The 21,753-nt window shown below is 35.8% G+C and overlaps 2 protein-coding genes across 7 annotated transcripts; one reads left to right on the plus strand and one right to left on the minus strand.

Annotated features, from left to right (window-relative positions):
- Nucleotides 1-892: 892 nt before the first annotated feature.
- LOC112288313 (indole-3-pyruvate monooxygenase YUCCA6) lies at nt 893-3,396 on the plus strand. The gene is made up of 4 exons (XM_024532401.3): nt 893-2,011; nt 2,148-2,396; nt 2,552-2,674; nt 2,801-3,396. Exons 1-4 carry the CDS (start codon nt 1,307-1,309, stop codon nt 3,017-3,019), a joined length of 1,296 nt encoding a protein of 431 aa, XP_024388169.1. The 5' UTR covers nt 893-1,306; the 3' UTR covers nt 3,020-3,396.
- Nucleotides 3,397-14,244: 10,848 nt separating this feature from the next.
- LOC112288786 (uncharacterized) lies at nt 14,245-21,513 on the minus strand. Of its 6 annotated transcripts, none has more exons than XM_090254230.1 (14): nt 21,273-21,513; nt 19,610-19,724; nt 19,234-19,520; nt 18,842-19,023; nt 18,517-18,697; nt 18,099-18,200; nt 17,633-17,977; nt 17,277-17,360; nt 16,843-17,022; nt 16,574-16,657; nt 15,892-16,312; nt 15,696-15,764; nt 14,799-14,943; nt 14,245-14,500 (listed from the first exon to the last, which is right to left on the minus strand). In XM_090254230.1, the coding sequence occupies exons 3-13, from the start codon at nt 19,483-19,485 to the stop codon at nt 14,939-14,941; spliced, it is 1,905 nt and encodes a 634-aa protein (XP_090110356.1). In that variant the 5' UTR covers nt 19,486-19,520; nt 19,610-19,724; nt 21,273-21,513; the 3' UTR covers nt 14,245-14,500; nt 14,799-14,938. The 6 variants fall into 6 exon arrangements, with proteins under 6 accessions (XP_090110356.1, XP_024389114.1, XP_024389113.1 ...); XM_024533346.3 differs by having other exon boundaries at nt 15,538-15,764; XM_024533345.3 differs by having other exon boundaries at nt 18,842-18,980; nt 19,095-19,520; nt 21,273-21,512.
- Nucleotides 21,514-21,753: the final 240 nt, after the last annotated feature.

Below are 21,753 nucleotides of genomic sequence, written 5' to 3' on the forward strand. Positions count from 1 at the left end.
GAATCTTCAGGCCAACTGCAGTAACATGAAGAAAATGGAACCAACACTAAGTGGCCCTCATCAATGAGACAAATAAGATCTTCCTCTGTAATGGCCCCCACAAAAGCAGTTATTACTGATAACCCATAAACTGGAATCCTCTCCCTCTTCTTCCTAGTTGTGCTTAGGCAGGCCATCGCCCAGAGTTCTGATACATATCAGGACATGGCCCTCCTTCTCCTCATGTACCCTGGCCGTAGGGGGGGGGGGGGGGGGGGTGCTTGGCGGCGCGTTGTTAAGCGGGCGGGTTAGAATGAGGCAAGCCGCTCGAAAGGAGGTCACGTATAAATATGGCACTGCGAAAATAGATTTTCCGCACATGGGTTGTTGTCACTGCAGACTGCGGGGAAAAAAGCGTTTCGAAATCGCCTCTTGGCTCTCAAGCTCAAGCCGATCGTCTATCTGCTGCTGCCTCTGTGTTGAGTGTGAGGAAGTGAGTGTGAGTTTGTGTGTGAGTTTGTGTGCGCGTGTGTGTATGTGTGTAAAAGTGTGTGTGTGGAAGTGTATGTGTGTGTGTGTTGAGTGCGTGAGGAGCTTGGAGCTTTACACATCTTTCGCTCAGAATATCGCGGGGATCAGACACTGGAGCTGCAATGTGTGGACCTTTGAAAGGTGCGAGAATGGGGGCGTAGACTCGAAAGGGTGTGGGAGATCAGAACGTGACTCCAACGACGACGAGGAGGAGGACGAGAAGGAGAGAGTGGGAGGTTGAGTGATGACGCAATTGAGAGTTGCTTGATTGACGTGAGCTTGCGGTGTTGCCGCGCTGTCAGTGTTCGTGCTTGGATTAGAGGGGTGGCGGTTGCGTAGTTTGCGCGCCGAAGCTGAAGAATGCAGTGGGAGAATCGTGATGTTTGGATGGATGGTGTGAGGTTGTGATGTGTTGCGGGGACCGGTTGTTGGAAGTTTGCGGAGAGGACTAGGGGACGTGGATTTTGCAGGCTTGAGAGCGTAGTTCAGTGACTGGAACTGGATCTGAAGCATTGGGTCTTATGAGTACACGAGGGTGACTGGCAAGAGGAGAATTGACTACTTTGTGCAGAGAGGTGGGTTTGGATCTTTGGGCCGAGCTAGACGTGCGTGTGCAACATGCCTATGAATTATGCTGGGGTAGAACCTCTGCTCAAGAGTCGAAGAAGACTGATGGAGTTTGCGAGCTGAAGCGCGTTGCGGATGAGCGAGTAGAACCAGTAGTTTAGTAACCGCTGGTGCATTGAGTAATTGGTTTGGGCGAAGCCTTGACGATAGCCCCGTGAGGTGATTCAACATGCCGCCGCATGTGACCGCAACGGGATATTGGGTGAAGGGTGCTACGCAAGACCTTTCGACGCGGAAGAAGCAACCGCCCAGTTATTGCAACGGGGCTATCATCGTCGGCGCAGGTCCATCAGGACTCGCGACAGCAGCGTGCCTCAAGAAGCTAGGCGTCCACGTCTTGATTCTGGAGAAATCGTCTTGCATCGCCTCGCTGTGGCAGACCAAGACCTACGACAGGCTGCACCTTCATCTCCCGAAGCAGTTTTGCGAGCTCCCGCACTCCCCTTTCCCAGTGGACTTCCCCACTTACCCCACCCGCCACCAGTTCGTGGAGTATCTTCAGGAGTATGCCGCCCGCTTCAAACTACAGCCGTTGTTCAACCACTCGGTGGATCTCGCGAACTTCGATTCTCGCTCCGGCCTGTGGCATGTCCACGTGACTTGCGCCGGTGGGAAGGGCGACCCCGACCGGGAGTTTCGAGCTCGGTGGCTGGTGGTTGCGTCGGGGGAGAACGCCGAGCCGGTCATCCCCTCCTTCAAGGGCTCAAAAGAGTTTCGCGGCGGGAGCAAGATCTTCCACTCCAGCCGCTATCGGAATGGGACGGAGTACGAAGGGAAGAAGGTACTCGTGGTCGGGTGCGGCAACACGGGCATGGAGATTGCTCTCGACTTGGCCAATTTCGGCGCTTACCCCTCCATCGTCGTCCGCAGTCCGGTGTGAACTTTGCCAAAGACACCCCAATCGTATTCCCTTTCCGCCACCTGAGTACATGTGAGTGAAGAAGTGTGTGTGTGTGTGTGTGTATTTGGTACTAATCAGTGCGTATGGCGATTGTGTCAATTCACTGCAGACTCACATCCTGCCCAGGGAGATGATGTTTAAATCCACGTTTCTGGTGGCGATGAAGCTGATGGAGAAACTACCGGTCTGGTTAGTGGACTGGCTCCTTCTGGCTTATGCGTACTCGGCCCTCGGCAACACAGCCAAGTTCGGCATTCATCGCCCGAGCGAGGGCCCGATGGTGCTCAAGGAGAAGCACGGCAAGACCCCCATTCTGGATGTGGGCACTTTAAAGTTGATCAAGAGCGGCCAAGTTAAGGTACGTGACTGTAATTGGGAGGGATTGGAATGATCATCTGCGCTGTGCAGCAGAGCGGATTCTACCAATTCAATGAAGAATGTTTAGGTTAACAAACTGTGATGGCTGTCATTGCTAACAGCACCCCCTTTCCTCTCATTGCTGATTGAGTGCAGGTGCTACCCGCCGTAGAGCGCCTGACTCCCACTGGGGCCCTATTCGAGGACGGTCGACTGGAGGAATTCGATGCCGTGATCCTGGCGACGGGGTACAAGAGCAATGTCCCTAGCTGGCTCAAGGTAGGTCTTACACACGACACCGAATTATGTTTGATGTAGCTCTCGTTTACTGACTTCACGGCAAACTTAATGGCACTGGGCAAAAGATGGCGAATATTTGATTCTCTTGAGGGCTCTGGTGTGCAGGATGACAGTAAGTTTTTCTCAGACGAGGGATTTCCACGCCAGCCCTTCCCTCACGGATGGAAAGGCGAGAACGGACTTTACGTGGCAGGGCTCGGCAGGAAAGGGCTCTTGGGAGCTTCCAAAGACGCGACACGCATTGCGAAGGACATATATGACGGATCGCTCACCGAAATCACAAGCTTGAGACTGGTGCCATGCCAGTTGAATCAAAGGATCTGATTTTGAAGGAGATCCTGAACAGTTAGAGAGAGAGAGAGAGAGAGAGAGAGAGAGCTAGCGAGTTCACCGTTTCGAACACTGCAACTCCAGTTTTGTAATTTTGAGAGTGGGGTGATCCCGAGGGAGAACCCATCGTTGTACACGGCAAATTGTGACTAGGATTGGAAGGACCATACCTCCTGTTTAGATTGCGGAGTTGAGGGGAGGGATATATATATATATATATATATATTTATGATCATTCAGAAGACGATCGGTTCCAGCTGGTGATGGAGGATGTAAAACCCGGGAGTGACTGAGCCTCGAGTGGGGCTGCTGCAAAGAGACCGTCGGCCACACCCCGAACACTGTATCATAAATTCTACCACATTTTTTCACTGACTGTGGGCAACTACATCAAACTGTGCGAAATTCCCTTTGAGCAGCGGAAACAATCCTCCCGCCTCTCTCCTCTGATTTCAACTACAACATATATTTCCATCTGCTTTCATGTCAATCCTTCTGATGTACCAGTTGCATGCTTTGGATGGTTCTCAGCAATGTATATTTTCCCCGCTTGCAGGTCTTCAACACTAGCTTCACCACAACCCATGTGGATCTATTAACCCATGTTCACCACTCTCCAGTCATAAACATTATTAGTCCCAATTCAGGAGTTGTGTGCAAGCTTTTTGTCCAGCCACAGATCACCATTTTCCAGTGACTTGCAAAGAGAGTTTCGCTGGCTACTTAGTTATGCACCCTTTCCAATTGATTTATAACGGTATATGTTCAAAGCATTTTCCTGAATTATTTCATCACTGTGTACACACACACTTCGATGGAGTTACTTTCTCCCGAATGCGTCACCGACGCCGCAACCGACTTTGTCCCATTGTAATTCCCCTCCCGCATGACTCTTTCATGATCATGCAACTTGCACGTTCTCCATCAAAGCTTGCGAATCAGAAGCCCCTTCGAGAAACGTTTCTGGTCAGGAGGATGAAGGAAGTCTTGCCCTTCCTTCGAAGTTTGATAGATATGCGTCGTCCTGAGAGCTCTGACGTGGGACGTTAGCTGCAAATCATGGAAAGCTCATGACTGAAAGCAGTGGAGCTGAAGGAGGAGAGCTGAAGCAAAACCCATGTAGCAACACCCATTTCCCTGATGATGATCAACAAAGGGTTTCGCTGCAGAGAGAGCCTCTCACTTGATCATTCTCCATTGATTATCAACATCACTGGGCTCTCACTTGTAGGTGCACCATCATGATCCAGAGCAGGAGTGAAGGAGGGGATTACTAGCCCATTACTGCCTTGGCAACAACACACATGGACTGAGAAAGCCTAAGGGGGCCCAAAGTAAATGCAAAACCCCTGGTCCCCATTATGGACATGATGGCAATGCACACACTTGAAGTAAAAAATTTAAAAGAAAACAACAATAAAGGAAATAATGGAAATAAATAAACATATCTATATAACTCCCTCCCCCCGCCCACCTCATACACTAGTTGCACATGCATAATAATAACTTGGTGATAGTAAAGTTTCACAGGCAGTCTCTTCTGGCCCATAAAGTTGTGGCTTGAATAAAAACCAACCAACATGAACTTATATATATATATATATATATATATATGTAATTTTGTTTTCATGGTTTAGGGAAGTGAAATTCCAATGAGGCTAGCTCTGCTGCCCTGGCTTGAAAACAAATTCCTGCTGCCCAATTTGCAAACCCTAAAGTTCTTAACCCTAAACACGTTTTGGATCTTGTTGGGCTTCATGGGGCTGGAAAATGGCTTGTTGCTGGGATGAGATGTTGGTTGTGGCTTATTGGGTTAAAAGGCTTTAAACCTTCACACCCAAGTGCTTGAAACATGGGAAGTGAAAATCCATGTAAGATTGCTCATATTATCACTTCTTCTCATTCATGTTCTTTTTTCTTTTTTCTTTTTTCATCTTTCTTCTTTTAGGGATGGACCCATTCCCATTGATGGTTTTCATCATTGCTCAATTAATTAGGTTTTTTTTGTTTATTGCACTTCAAAGGCCAATATCATAATCATTCAAATCCACCCATCTCACTGAAATCAAGGTCTCCAATCTTGGTTCAATGGTTTTATTTTTCCATCTATTGAGAGCACGTAAGCAAGCATGTGAAGTATCATACTTGTGGGGTGGTTTTATTGATTGATTTATTTATTTTTTGTAGTGATGGAGATTGGGTTTGAAGCATTTGAGTTACATAGATTGTGTTGAGAGCATTCATGACCTATGAATGGTAATTTATTTATTTATTTTTCCCCAATACAAACTATCTAAAACAAGATGTGATGATTTTATGTAAGTTTTGCTGGTTTAATTAAATTTGACTATGATTCTGATTAGAATGGTTGTTGTTGTTACTGATTTAAAGATTGTGGCTATTCATATTGGTGGAGAATCAATTTATAGTATCATAGTCCAATTGAATCTTTTCTTCGGATGTTTGACATTTATGTACTCAAATTTATTTAAATATTTTTAGATTCATTACCTCGTACAGAGTAACCCTTCTGCTATATGTAAATATTATAATATACATATATACACACACATAAGTTTAAATAGTGCAAAATTATGGCATAAAGTTAATTTATTACATTTCAATTTATACAACTAAAATAAATTACATTTTCTGCAAGAAAAGCCATATTTCTTTCTTTAAATTTAGTGAAGTAATTTAAAATTTCAAAAATAATAAAAAAACGTACTAATAAAAACGGCAAAATTCTTTAAAAATTAAATTCATTTTATATCACATCACACATGAATATTTCATGGTCGACTACTATATAGAGCTGGAAAAACATATTGGAATATTTACAATTTTAAAAATATTTTAAGAAAATAAATAGCCCAAAGTTTTTTAAGTTGAAATTAATAAAAATATGACATAAAAATCAAACCATGATTTGTTTTATAACTATTTTTGTACAAACAAGAAAGAAGAAATGTAGTTTTGACTATTTAAAAAATATTTATTCAGATAATTTTGAAAAGAAAAAATTTATTTAAAATATATCTTGACAGTTTTATGTGCTAAGTTAATTTTTATAAAAAAGATAAAAATAAAAATGTTTAAACAAACTTCTAACAAATAAAGACTCACAAATTTAACTTAAATATTGAATATTAAATGATAATTTAAAGAAAAATAGAAAATAAAATAATGATAACTATAGATAGTATATTTAACAACAAAAAAATTATATGATAACCGAAAATAGTTATATATTAATATATTAAAATATATAACACAAAATATACATATTTATATTTATATATTTATATTAACATTATTTTTTTCGTATGGTTTTAAAATATATTACAATTATATATATTTACTGATTATAATAAAAAAAATACTATCATTACATTTTATTTTTCATTATGATAATACTTTTTGTATTATGTCATGAGAAATTATTTTTAACATCATAGTACACATGATAGATATTAATTTTTATAATAATAATAATAATATTTTTTCATACATTTGTGCAAAGAATCATGGAATATCTTATTTTAATTTCAAACACTAATTATGTCCTGCAATGGACACATATGTAGTGGATTGAGACAAGTTCAAATATATATATATATATATATATATATATATATATATAAATGAATATTTCTTTAATTTGATGTATTATTTTTGTAGGTATTTTTTTTCAAAGAGGTAGGTTTTTAATGTTATTTTTGATTTAATGATACTTAATTATTGTAAATTGATTATTCAAATATTTTTGAGAAATAAATAATATGAAAACACATAGAAATTGTGTAATTACAGTTCTATTTTAATAAGTCTATTGCTGTCCTTTATATATATATATATATATATATATACAAATATTTAGGATTTAAAACATCATAGACATTTTAGTCTTCTAATTCTTTAGTTGTTAGTTTCATGAAAGATAGTATTTTTTTTTTAATTCAAATAGTTTTCATTCACCTAAAGTTTTATATCACAATTTAGAAGTTATAAATAATATTTGTGATAATTTTTAATGCTATAACTTGTCATATTTATTGAGGTACAATGAAATTTGTGCTACAAATTTATTAAATTCAATACCACAAATATCAATTTAATCTAATAAAACTTTAAAGTATTTAAAAAATAAATTATATTTTTTTTATTATTATAAAAAATTATAATTTTACTTATATTTCGAATATATTATTTAAAAAATACAAAAGAATAAGAAAATTAACCAAATTTTAGCATTGGAGACTCTTTTTTGTTGCAATAGTTAATACTATTAGAATTCACTAAATTAAAAGTATGATATTATGTGTGAATTATATTTTGTTTTATATAATGTTTTTAACTAAAATATATATAACTTATTTTAAAAATATTTCATAAAAGTGTACATCTTTAAAACTTAATATCAAAGAAAATAAATAAATTAGCTTTTTTATGCAAATTTATTTACTTTATAATTTAAATAAATTATGTAAGCTTCAACTACTTTAAAATACCAGTTTACAAAGTACATTACTGTAAGATTTATTACAATTAAACATAATATTGCATATAACTTCAATATCACTTGCATAAAATTTTCAAATAGAAAGAAAACAAATTCTTTATGTTTTGTAAATGATGCAATATAACTTTCAAGACTTCATTGATGCTGATATTTAAATTGTATTTGAACATGCCACATGTTATAAATTGATCTAATCATTAGTGTAGAAAATGTAACCTAATACAAAAAGCTCTAAAACACTTTGATAGAATTACTTTAGTAATTTTGGCTGTAGTAGAAATGAAAGCAGTGTTGACTGCAATGAGTATGTGTGAGAGAGAGAAAATAGCAAAAAGAAGAAAAAATATTAAGTTTTGGTTTTGCAAGGTTTGAAATATGAATAATTTGGTTGTTTGGCTTAGATTTAACCTGGTAACTTTGGATCAATTTGCAAAATAATTATCATTAAACTCAAACCACTCTTACATTTAATAATAAAAAAATTAATCACTGTCATAACAAACAAAAGAACTGGTTTTAATGGGCTTGGTGCAAAGTTTTAGACCCAGTGATTACCTTCCCCTTCAGACCCAGAATCCAAAACATTATTACGTGGACATTCAGATGGACTTTCACAACAACAACAACATATATATATATATATATATATATATATAGATGTATACATAGATATTTTTTAATAATAATATATAATAAATCACTTAAAATATATATATTTATATATATCTTTATATATATATATATATATATATATATTTATTTATTTATATATGTATTTTTAAAGTGATTTATTATAAACATCTTTAATTTTTTTGACATAGTGTATTTATTTTTAAATAACATCAATAATAAAAAAAATTATTGAAAAGATAAAAGTAAAAAATATCAATTATAAATCAACTTTCTAAAATTAATTATTTTTTTTCAAAATAAATATATAGAAGTTGGAATTTTATTAATTTATTATATAAAGTTGAAATATTTTCTTGTGAGGGATGGACAAGTAGCTATACATTTATATTTTAACATATAAAAAATTATTAAGAAAAAAATACAAAATATCAAGAAATATTTTTAAAAATTACTTACATGCATAGATATATTTTTATTTAATATATATATATATATAATCTTTGAAAATGCTTTATTATTTAAGATCATTTTGTTAAAGATATAAGTAGATATAAATAGAATAGTGTTATTTGAAACCACTCTTATATGTAAGAAAATATTATTTATTTCATTATTATATTATACTCTATTACTTAAAATAAAACCCAAAACAAAAACTAAACCTATAAATTTATATTTCGAACTAAAAATTCTTAAGAATATATCTGTTTAAATCTTTTTGAAAATTCTGATATGAAATTAGTATGTATTATAGATTTATATATCTAAATTAAGACTTATTACTTACATTAATATACCTAATAATACTATGATTTTTTGTAATCAAATCTAATTACTTAAATTAGATTCTTTAAGAAATTGATTGTGAAGTAGTTTCTAGTAATAAATGTTTATTATCTATTATCATTTATTTTTATAATCATGGTCAAATGTCTTTAGCATGATGGCAATCTAACTCGTGTTGCAATTCAACCTTTCATTGAAAACCAAGTTTTTCTAGTCTTTGGTAGCTCAAATGGATTTGAATTTTTGATTAAATAGATTCCTAGTTTGAATTGCATAGTATACATAGTGTCCAAACTTCTTTGTCAAAGTTTATTTTTATTTTTATTTTTATTTCACTACTAAATATAAAAAATTATAAATACCAGGAGGAATTTTACAATTACATGACTAAAAAAAGAATCCAAAAACATCATGCTAATTAATAGAAGTAGTAAAAAAAAAAAAAAAAAAAAAAATCTACAAATTTTTTATTAAAAAAGAAAGGATAAGTTGAAGTTTCTTTTATAACATGAATCCAATTTTTTTCTTCTCACTAAATTTTAAACTAAAACATTGTTAGGTGACTATAATAATAAAGCTTTAGATACCTTAATGTGTCAATCTTATAAACTCTCTTATGCAAAACCTTACAAGCTTTGTACACACCTCCATTCATGGGTTGTATGGCCTTTGACACATATACTTTCACTAGTATTGTTCCTTGGCACAAAAAGCAATTTTTTCTAATAATAATATTATTTATTTTCTTAAATAAACAAAACTCTCTTTAGAATGATGATGAGTTGGGATGAAACAAAGCATGGAACTCCAAAAAAATACAAAAAAAATAATATTAAGAAATGCAAAGTGTAGGGTTCACATGTTTAATTGGATTACCATAAGATCAAATGGATCGAGTTTGTGACGTGGCCTAACCTACATGCCCTATCCCAGCCAACCCCTTTTCTTATTTAATATATGAGCTGCCCCATCTGCCCAGCACCATAAAAACACTCTTCTATTTGCAATCAATCCCCTGCAAAATAAATAAATACATAAAACAAAAATTTCAATGAGGATCTTCTACTTCCATGTCTTTTGTTTTTTCTTTTCAGTTATGTTTCTGTTGGTGTAAAGCCCACATTTTGTACCATGGCCCATAACATTCTTCAACCATGGGAATGCCTGAACTGAAATAAAAACACTAAACATTGATTGGCATTCAAAGTTTTATTACAATTCTTCCAAGATAAAAAAAAAATAGTAAAATACTTCCACTTTGTATATGATAAAAAAAAAATAATAATCATAATAATAATAATAAATTAAATAAATGGCAAGGAGGAATTATTCCATTCTCAAGTGTGAGCATGTGATCCAGAACCATGAGGCCTTTGACCACCAATCAGGTAAACTTTTGATGAATGATGAAATCTTAAAAGTGAACGAGAGGTTTTACTCACAAATAACAAAAAATAATAAAATAATAAAAATAAAAGTGCCCATAAAAGCAAGTGTCCCATTCACTTGAAGAGGCATCTAATTTTTTGCAATACAAGACAAGATGTAAAAAGACAAGAATGGTTAAAAGCATGCAGAGGAGCGAGGTTACATATTTGAGAGTCAATGGAGTCCCACTGTTAACATGTTTGTCTCTTACTGGAAGCCATATGGGGTGGTGTCCATACGTGAGTTCATGATTCATTTAAATATGTAGAAACAAAATCTATCAAAAATATGGGATGTAGCCAATGGCTTTGTGTTATTGAATGTTGCTATCATCACCTCCTCCACTCACTCAAGAGATCCCTCAAAAAAGCCACACTAGTCTTTATGTCTAATAATAGAAATAATAAGTAATAAATTTTATTTATAATTGAATAAATAAATGGGTGAAGATAGTTTCAAAAATTGAAAAATGTGCATATATGTATGTATAGTATATATTTTTAGAAAAATCATATCTCTATGCTTATCTACATATCCATGCTTATATATATTTTTAGACATTTATTGTTTTTATGCACTTATAAAGCTCCACAAGTTGTGATGAACTCTTGCATGTGAGTATTGATGATAAGACAAAAAGGGGCTGTTACAAATAGAACAGAGTTTCTGATTACAAAAACACCTATTGAGGATACATACATACATACATACATACATATATAAGTTGTGTGTAAATGTGATTTTATGATATTATTGAAGTGGGTGTGTCCATTTTGAAGCACATGAGTTATTTTTGTGGTAGTAAGAAGAGAATTTCTCTAAAGGAAAACCATTTGCAAAGTAACCAAAGAATCCATGTCTTGAAATTAACCAAGAGTAGTAGAAATGATTATCAAAACCTAGCACTTTTCAGTACTTAATTTTCAATATTTGCATTAAAGATGGAGTGTTAAACAAATAATTGTGCAAATATTGTTCTTAAGCTTTTAATCAAAAGTGTGTTATAGACCAGTGTATATAAAAAAAAAAAAAAAAATGGAAGGCTCTGCTGATTTTGTATTGGAAGAAATACTTAATTTTAATTTATCAATTTAAATTTTGATATTCTGAATTTCTTAAGAACATTTTTTGTGTTTGATTCAAAATATTAATTGAAATTGAGAAACTTAACATTACTATTTCTTGTGTAAATCAAAATGTGTACAGTCGTTTTGAGAAATTTTATTTCATGTATTTATTTATTTGCAGTATTAAATGATATACTTCTATGCTCTATTGTAGACAACTTATAATTTTAAATTTATTAATTTCGAAATTTTTACCATGGGTACTATGTTTTTTGGGCTTCTATCTACGTATTCCTGAAAAATCAAATAATTCTATCAACCAACAAGTTTTAATATAAACATGATTAGTATTGTATTAGTAGATACAATTTTAATATGTTTAAATTCTTCTATGGTGCACTTGTGTTTACGTGTTTTGTAGCTAGACCCATATTATCAACAATTTCTTGTATAACTTTGAATTCTGTATTTGTAGTTATTATTGGATTACACAGGATATAAAAATACAAGTATTTGCAATAATTTGATATCCAGACATGCATGATTTATTATTATTATTATGATCATTATTTAACTTTTAAATATATAATTGAATTGTAAGGGTAAATTTCACATAAGACTTGATATGAAACCTACAAGTGTAATCAATGATTTGATTATGATTAGTCTTTATCATCACAAACATTTGTTTTTTTTGTTTTTTTTGGTGAGCTATCTATTAAAAATATTGTAAAATACATCATAATTTTTTTTAGACCATTTCTATTAGATTATGAGCATGAAGATTAAAAAAAAAAAAAAAAAAAAAAAAAAACTTAACAAACATAATTTCAATTGTAAAAATAGAAGGTAAATTGAGAAAAAATTAAGTCTATATATATTCTTGTCAATCTTTCTTTTAAATTTTATTTAGAAAAATGTTATAGTGATCCACCTATTTACTAAATCAACCCACCCTATTGTAATGATCATTAGAAAAATGGATCATCTCCAAAAACTATTGTTATAATTATGGCCCTCATTCCAACTTCTCTCATTTTCAACCCATGCTTCCTTTGTTTGTAGCCTTCTTCATCTTGACGCTCCTTAATCCCCTCCCCTCATTTCCAACTCTCATCCTGACTTCCCTTGTTCCTTCTTATTTTCTATAATAGAGTGGGTTGATTTAATAAATGGATGGGTCATTTAAACATTTCCCTTTATATATATTAAAATAATCATTGCAATTTGTTTTATCATATTTTAGTTAATTATTACTATAAATATAATAATTATTTAATCTGAAAGATAATATTATTGGTAGATTAAAATGACAAAACTTAAAAACTAATTTATTATGTATTCTTTCAAAAATATTGTTGAATTACATATAATTCTTAAAGTACTATAGTGCCTAAAAGCTTATATGTTATTTATTATTAAGTAGATAATCCACAAATTCTATTTTTAAATATTTTCAATTTGATAATAATTCTGAAATATTACAACCAAATTCAAAAAAATAACAAGATGATTGGTATGTGTAATAGAATAATTTAATGTAGATCAACATTAAATTATTTTTTACAACAAATATAAGTAAACCAGAGGAAAGCAGTTTTTCTTTACAACTCTTCCAACATGAGTTGTGCCTCACATAATTTAATGTAGATCAACATGTTGTTGTCATCTTTAATCTTTTTTGATTCAAAATGCCTCGAAAACTAAAACTTAAAATTTAAATAACTTTACAATCACAACAATGACTATTATCTTCTATATATACATATACATATAGATAATTTGACATAATTCTACTAAGGTTTGGATATAAAAACAATAGTACTAAATAAAATAATAAAAAAAATCCATAAAATTATTCATAAATAAACTCTTTATATTTAAAAGTAATAATATGGAAAAACATTTAATGCTTCAAGAAGTAATATATAGGTTAGTATTATAGACAATAAATGCTCAATGATAAGTAATTACACACAGTATTACAAAATCTGACTCAATGCTTTATAAACTATAAATAGCCAGAACAAAATCATATTTATCACAAATCTTACTGATTTAAATGATTTGATTTCTTTTTAATTATTGTTTTTAATATATAACCAATTTTCAAATAATTAACTTGATTTAAGAGTTTATGTGCTTGACAATTTTAAGATAATCTTATTATACCATACATTATCCTTAATTGATGAGTTCTTTTAAAATTTGCTATTCTATAAACTAATTTTTCCACAAAAAATTTATTTAATATTTTGTTAGACTGTTATTATACATACATACGTTCATACATACATGTACAAGAATCAACAAATGAGTGATTATATACCAATAAAAATATATTACATAAAAACAGGTATCAAGTTAAATAATTAAAATTTTAAGTACAACATCTCAGAAAGTCTTCACACTTAGAAACCCACTTTGTAAAATTATGTATTTTGTATAAAAACTTTAGAAGAGTCTATAACTTAATATCTAAAAATAAAATAAATAAATAAACTTTTTTTAGAAGCATTAAGTAAAAAGATACCATAAGATGAACCAAATTCTCTTTAAAATTTAAGTATGTCAACTCATATGTAGCTTCTAACAATTATAACAAACATTACAAGTCAATTTTTTTGATTTAATAACTATATTTTTAATAATTCGTAATGCTTTTTTCCAAATTCTTGTAAAACTTACATCATGATTCAAATATTTTAGAGATGAGATTATTCTTATATAAATAGTGCCACAAAATTTTTAACTTTCAGCTTTGAACTCACGTTCATCAAAGATTATTTCATTCACCAACTTGTTAACTTGTATAAATCTCAATATTTTATTACAATGCAAATGGCAAAATGTTACTAATAAATTGATTCTATAAATGGTTGCAAAATATTTTTGATAACTTTTTATGAATCACGTGGAAAAAAATTTGAACATCTAAAGTTCTCACATTTCTATTGAAAGCTATAACTGCTCTTACCGTTTCATGTTTGTCATTGATTCCTCATACCACCACTCTCTGTGTTCGAAACATAAGATCACCTGCATGTTCACATAACAAAATAATCAGCAACATAGGGAACATTTCGAAAGTCGTTGCAAGTAATCTGCAAGCACGTAAAGCATGGTTGTACCGAGATGCTGAGGAGCTGTGACAACACTGCGAGAGAAGATCCCAATAAAGAGATTTATTGGTGTCCTTTGATTAGAATTCAGTTGCACACGCCACAGTACCTGCACTTGTCTGAATCACAATATCTCAACAGTTCATATTACACCTAGGGGTTGTGCACCGTGACGAAGACATGGACGATATTGGGCTGGTAGAGAAGTGACGAACCTCATTTCTTGTACTCAGAGACTGCCAAGAATATTGAAGCAGATTTAAAGCACTCTCATGATGGTGTACCCACCACACTCCCATCTTCACTGCTGTCTGATAAAATTCCCTTGACGCTTCCGCTACCATCTTCATTCGATTCAACCTGCAGAGTAGATTCCAATTCTTTACTTGGGAATTTAGCTCAGGCACCCGCGATGGCATATGTGTATGGATGTGTAGATGTATAGATCACCTTATAAATTCGAGCCAACAAAGCTCAACAGATTTGATCAACAACCAGTACTATAAAAGAACAGCAGCCGTTACAGCGTTAAAAAGTTTGTCATGATATCAGTCTAAAGGTTTTCATTGCCGTCGAACAGAAAGTGCAAACAAAACTATAAAAAAGCCTCCACTCCAGCACTCAGCCTTCACTTGACCACTCACTAAGTGAAGACTTTACTTAGAATCTACAAAATGAAAAACGAAGTTTACAAAGAAGATTACGAGCGTAGGTTTACAAACTCGGAGGTGTAAGACATGTCCACCTCATCCTAATCACTCTCTACTAAAAAACAACAAACGCTTTTCTAGAAAACGACAATATCTCCAATCATCCAAAACTTCGACCATTTACATTGATGGACCTCAAAATCATCAAGCTAACCCAACAAAAGCAGCACTGAAGGTGCTTACGATTTGAAAGTAGAGCCTAACGGCAAGGATTTCAAACAAGGCCAGCCAAGCAGAAACTAACTTAGAAAATCTCTACCGCGAGAAGAAAATCTACATCGCCTCATATTTACAGAGTTGTTTTGCCCATGCAAGTACAGGCCCATCATTTTGTGCTTCTATGTCTTATTGTGGGCATTCAAGGCTTAGACTTCTTTCTCTCGATCTTGATGGGCCCCGAACCTGGTCTCGAACGCTTGAGACGCTTCAAAGTTTTCGTCGCTCCAATGTCGAGACTACTGGTTGATGATTCTGGTAGAACAGATAACAAAATTTTGTTCATTTTACATTGAAGTGGCAACTAGGTTCACATAAATCTGACCTAGCATCCAAAGTGTTTAAGTCAAAATGAAATGTTCCAGAGAGAAGTGTGAAGTACCTGGATTGACAACCAACGAAGCGTCAGAATCATTTGTCACAAATACCGGAGCAACCTTCTTGTTCCCGTCCCGGTTAATTGCCACTGTAATAACATTATCTTGAACGGCCTCCGCCATATCACAATTTCCTTCGAAGGGCTTCATATAGCAAAACCAGTCACCAACCAGGTCATCAGCACACCAGCCTTTGGGGAGCTCCCGCCATTTTGAGCACTTCATGCACTGTACCCATTCCGCATCATGTACAAGCCTTTCGCCCTCCTTTAATTTTTCCTTCTCGAACAAACCGAACTTATCAAAATTGTTGTCCCAGTATTCGCCAAAAGTCTTATCCAGCCACTTTTCCAACTTCGAGAATCTATCACTATCAGTGAAGCCTTGCTTGTTGTTTAACACCCCTACTTTTCCATCACCAAAGTCCTGCAATCACAGTGATTCCAGTCCGAGGCTTATCAGCGTTACAACGACAGTGCAGTCTTGATACACAGAAAAACCACTGATAGAGCGCGATCTCATGTTAAAGACATTCCATTAATCCAGCACAAGATTGCGTGTGCTCGTATATTCCAATATCTTTTCAAAGTTGTGATAATTTTTTTCATATTAGGGTCGGGCCTTCAAAGATAATACCGTCCCATGAATGTATTACATGAACAGCCAAATTCGGACAAGGATGCATACCATTATGTCAGTAACATCCATAATTCCAATAATTCCACGACCGATGTCTGCACTATGCACCATATCCCCTACTCTCTTGTAGGCCTGCACATTCAAATCAAGAGCCGCAATTCCCGTTCTTCAGCAAGGAAAACATGCATGCTATGTACAGGGACAAACATCATTAGAGGTGTGTCCTACACTGCATGACGAGGTGAAACTAAAGTATGCTATTAAAAGCCTACCTGAAAGGAGCATTGGCAGTTAGAGACAGGGAGTAATAGATTAACCTCAATAAGTCGTCCATGCCAGTAGAGAAAGATTCCGCAGTTCCCTCGGTCGTATTCAATTTGTAGCTTTCCAAGAGTTAAAGGAATCAATTTATTCTTGATAGGATCCTTTTCATGAACAAAATGATACTGAAATCTCTCCACATTTTGCAAAGTCTTAGCCAAATTTCTTGTGTTGACCTACAGAACATCGTCTACAAATTAGTATTGATTAGTCAGACACATTATTCCGGTTGCGAGTTCCAGAGGCAGCTCCGTGTATCTTAACAAAACGTATTGTCTTTGATACCTATGTTCCCAAAGGAACAACTGCAGAAATGCCTTAATTTTCTTAACTTAAGGTACAAATGCAGCACGGTGAGGAAAAGGAACGCTGGAGATACATTCAACTAGCACCTGAAACCAATTCAGTTAAAGGTTTATTAAAGCCATACCAGAGACCTTTGCAAGTATATCTTCATGCTGGGGACTAAGAATAGGACCTCCGTATATGCCCTTAAAGAAAAGTCAAGTGGAACCTGTTAATAAAAACAAAAATCGTCAATCAACAACTTAAGCAGCTCACTGATGACAGGAATTTAGAATTTTCAGGAACACTTCAAAAAGACTGCTTCATCATATACTTGACCAGCAATTTATCCTTACACAAACCTCCAATTCTATATTCATGACCTGGAGGAATAGAAAGGAACGTGTTATTCCCCAGCAGAGCCCATGCATTACAGGAAAAAGTAATGAGATGATTTAATCTAAAATTTGCCAATAGAAATAAAACTGAGGAATTTAGCACCTGTTTACTTGTCTGCCCAGCTCGAACTCGTACCCGTCTCGACCGAATCTTAATATCTTCAAGTTCATTTTTCTCATTTTGAGCATTAGTCTCGGGGTCAAGGCTTCTATTCCATTCAAAGATACACTTGCCGTCCCACTGCTCTAAATTGTACACAAAAATACGTGTGCCTGTGTTTTCAATCCTTGCAAACTGAGCCCCAATACTGATGTCATTAATAAATGGGGAATGCTTTGTGACAGCCTTCTTGCACTTCTCTTCGTCTTGTTTGGTACAAACACTCTCATCTAACGAAATTTGTCCGCTGCTAAATCTCTTGTATGTTACAATTGGGACCTCAAGATCCTGATAAACGAAAGCATCAGTTTATAGGTGCACAAATCAACCTCTAAAAGCAAAAAACAGTCCTCATTTCACGTACAAAGAACCAGAGTAAAACGAAAAAGATAACCAACAAAGAGAAAACCTCGAGATTGGCGTTGTAAGACTTCGAAAGAAAGCCCATGGAACAGGTGTCCTTCTTCTGAGTGAAAATCACAGCATCTCGACCGATTCTCATTGCACCTGTCTGAAAATTGGATTTTTGTTTTTGTTTTTTTTTTTTTTTCGGACCTTGGAAAACTTAGCTAAAACTTGGAAGTATCAATTCAGAAAAACTTAGATCGACGTGCAAAATAATCAACACAGCGCTAGAAATTCAAAGCGAAGGGATACAATCTGCCAGAACTCAATATTCTATGGTCTTACACGAGAGTGTATGTTTGCTAATCCCAACAAATGACTCCACAACAAAGCAAGAATGACTGACTATTATTCTGTTCTATTGCACCGCTAAACAGGGTAAACAAACGAAACGAAGAGTGTACTTCACCGCGGCTAAGTACCTTAAACCCAACTCCAAAGTGCCCAATCTGTTCCGCGTCACTTTCCCCTGGCCTTTTGTGTCCAAATGATAACATCTTGACAATTTCTTCATGGTTCATGCCGAGCCCATTATCGACCATCTGAAGTACAGGAACAGTTCCAGTTTCTCCTAATACCATATCCTCAATCGATATTTCCAAACTGCGAGAACACAACGTGTGGAAACCAATGTGCAAATGCAATCGTTATTGTGGGAGCAGAAAAAATGATAATTGAGACATCGCAGAAGGGGGCCCTGAACTACTGATAAAAAGAACAAATGCAAACTCAAAAATCGGAACCTACCGTGTAGCCTTAGCATCGCGAGCATTGTCGATGAGCTCTGCGACAGCTCCAAATACCCAAGCAGCGTGCATCTGCTCTAGTGTTTCCAGATGGCTTGGGTGTACGCGAGTTCCAGAACGAAGTGTACTTCCAGCCATTACTGAACCAGAATCACCGCATGAAATAATGTTCTTTGGGAAGAACTGCCAGGAGAGAAAATACACAAAAATCAAAAATGGAGAGAGTGAAAAAGCAAAAGAAAGACATTAATCACCTTGTGTTTGAGATACGCAAGCAGGGCTCTTCAATTTAGCTCTGGCCCGGTAATAGACTTCAGCAGAAAGGTCAGCCACAGGAATGGACTTTGGAGGTAAAATGAAAAGCTCCCAATCCTGCAACAGCACAACTCCAACCTTCGCTTGATTGCGCAGATATGTGTTGAACTCTATCCACTTATGCACCAAATTGGCTGTAGTTCCAAGAGGCCTTAATACAAAGTGCCCCATTCCGCAGGGATTGAAAATGAAGGCTTCTTTAAAGGCCCCTTCCAACTGCAATTCTTGTGGCATTGTAAACGGAGGATTGAGGCATTCCAGACATTGTATGGTCTTTTCTCTGGCGACTAACACTCCCCTCCATGCGGGTCGCTTTTCTAAGACAGCCATATCCAGGACAGGCGATCGACAAATGATACCGGTGGCTGTAAAAGGCAATGCCCTAAGATTAGCTATGAACAATGAAGGCGATATTAGTTTTAGAATGTGAATTAAAAGATCAACCACTACCTACCTCTTTGTACAACTCAGGGGGCAGGAGACACGATCTGGCTTTGGGTCTTGCTGAGAAATCTACGAGAACTGGCTACACTCTGCATTCCAATTGAGTCCTCACTCAGCTCGAGCGTCTGTTCCACAATCACAAAATAGTGAGCATCCACTCCTCGTAAGGGGAGCATTTAAAACTTGAATTAGATGCATAGCATGATCATGGAATTTACAGAGATTGAAGCTACACAAGATGCCCAGAATCCTCGGCAAATCCAGCCACACCACTCAACCTCCCATCTTCGCAAGCTCTTCTGCTTCTAAAAGGACTGAGAATGACGACGCATTAGAAGGCATACTAGAGCACAGCAACAATGAGTGATTCCTTCCGTAAATGTGGATCCAAATTATGCCCAACAACAAAGCCATGCAGAACACCAGTACTACAGTTTATGCATCTTGGCTATCAAGTATTGCTGATGCTGAACCAGAAGATCTAGCTCCATTAATGTCACTTTCATGCGGTCTTGTACTTTCGCAAGAGATGAGAGACTGCTGCAAAGAGATGCGTTTAATTGATACAAACCTAGGAATCCCATTACAAGCAAATAGATTGGTTGCGAAAAGACAGCATACAAGAACTTCCTCGTTGCACTAGCTAAGAAAATGTTCTCCCAACATTAATGATTGAGACACCCAAAGATGCTCACAGTACTCAAAAATCTTTTACGAAATTCAGAATGCCGTGTACCGGTTCGATATGTATCCCACAGCTACTGGGCTACACGTCCAGACGAAGTTATTGAGAAGGGTGGTGTGGAAACGTATTTTACATCGGCCACTTGCAAATGAATCTGAAATCAACATGATCTCTAAGACTACGCGGTTGTGCACCTAACCCCACTGATATCGTCATTGCTACTGGATTATGAGATCTTCTGGAAGTTTAAATAATGCCCCAAGTATTGTTAGGATTTTGTAACGTCCAGATGGATTTCGGCTTATTTTCAGATTACAATGAAGGCATGATTAAATTTACATAATCTCCTATTTGTTATTCAGGTCCCCCGTTTCAGTTCCCCATCAGAGCGTAATATCTTTCGAATTCCGACCTGATGAGTTTTCGGAGCCAGGGCTTAGGGCTTAGGGCAGTAAAATTTAGTCACCGCACTTGCAGAACAACAACTGTAAAGTCACCAGGACTCCCACCTGAAATGCACTCAATCCCAGTCCTAAGCATTTCCTCACCCACAAAGGAAACCCCTACATACAAACACATAGCTCCCATCAACCACGATCATATTTGTACAAAAACAGTACAACATAGCCCGTGCCCACATAACCCAAAAATACGTACTCTTCAAAAGCGTAAAATACACGCGTGCGAAACTCAAGAACGCCGTGAAACATCGATAAACCACACAACGTATTCCTCCATGCCGCGTTCAGACTAAACAAAATCGCGAATAAGCCGACACTTCTCTCCTCCCCTCTTCGCCCAACAGAATCTCATCAAAATACTACACTAACAACAACCACCATTGCACAAATTCCGCTATATAACTTCCTGATATGCGCGAAGACCAAACAAACTCAATCCGTCCACAATCCGAAAAAACAATAATAATCTCAAACTCAAACTCGTCTCCCCCCCCCCCCCCCCCCCGCAACGTCTCTCACTCACTCACCCTCCGCCGCGATTCTCCAGAGAATCAGGAGGCATGGCGAGGCAACACCCAACACCGTGTGCATCGGGCTCAGAATGCCTTTCCCCTCCGTTCTAATTGAATTTGATAAGAATCTGCGGGCCGCGGCACAGGATGCGAAGCGCGAGAGTATGAGAAAGAGCGTGTGCGGGTCTCGGAAATGGCGGCGGGGCATCGCTGCAACTGTCTCCCGCCGAAAGCCCCGCCCCAGCCCCGCCGAGGAATTGGACGCCGAAGGCGGGAAACACACAATGCCATCCTACTAGTGTAGCGCCGGGTATGCATCTCCCACCTACTCCTCCGATTCATCCGAGATATATAAGTGGCGGGTTTCAATATTGACCCTCGATATCCGGTTGATGCCCTTCGTTCCCAGGTACTTGGGGTCAGCCCCAAGTACTTGGTAGTTAACTAGATAATATGAACAAGTAGAAGTAGATAAAAGTAAGTTAATTTGACAATA

This window comes from Physcomitrium patens, chromosome 11 (genome assembly GCF_059467195.1).
Source record: "Physcomitrium patens ecotype Gransden chromosome 11, ASM5946719v1, whole genome shotgun sequence".
NCBI lineage: Eukaryota > Viridiplantae > Streptophyta > Bryopsida > Funariales > Funariaceae > Physcomitrium > Physcomitrium patens.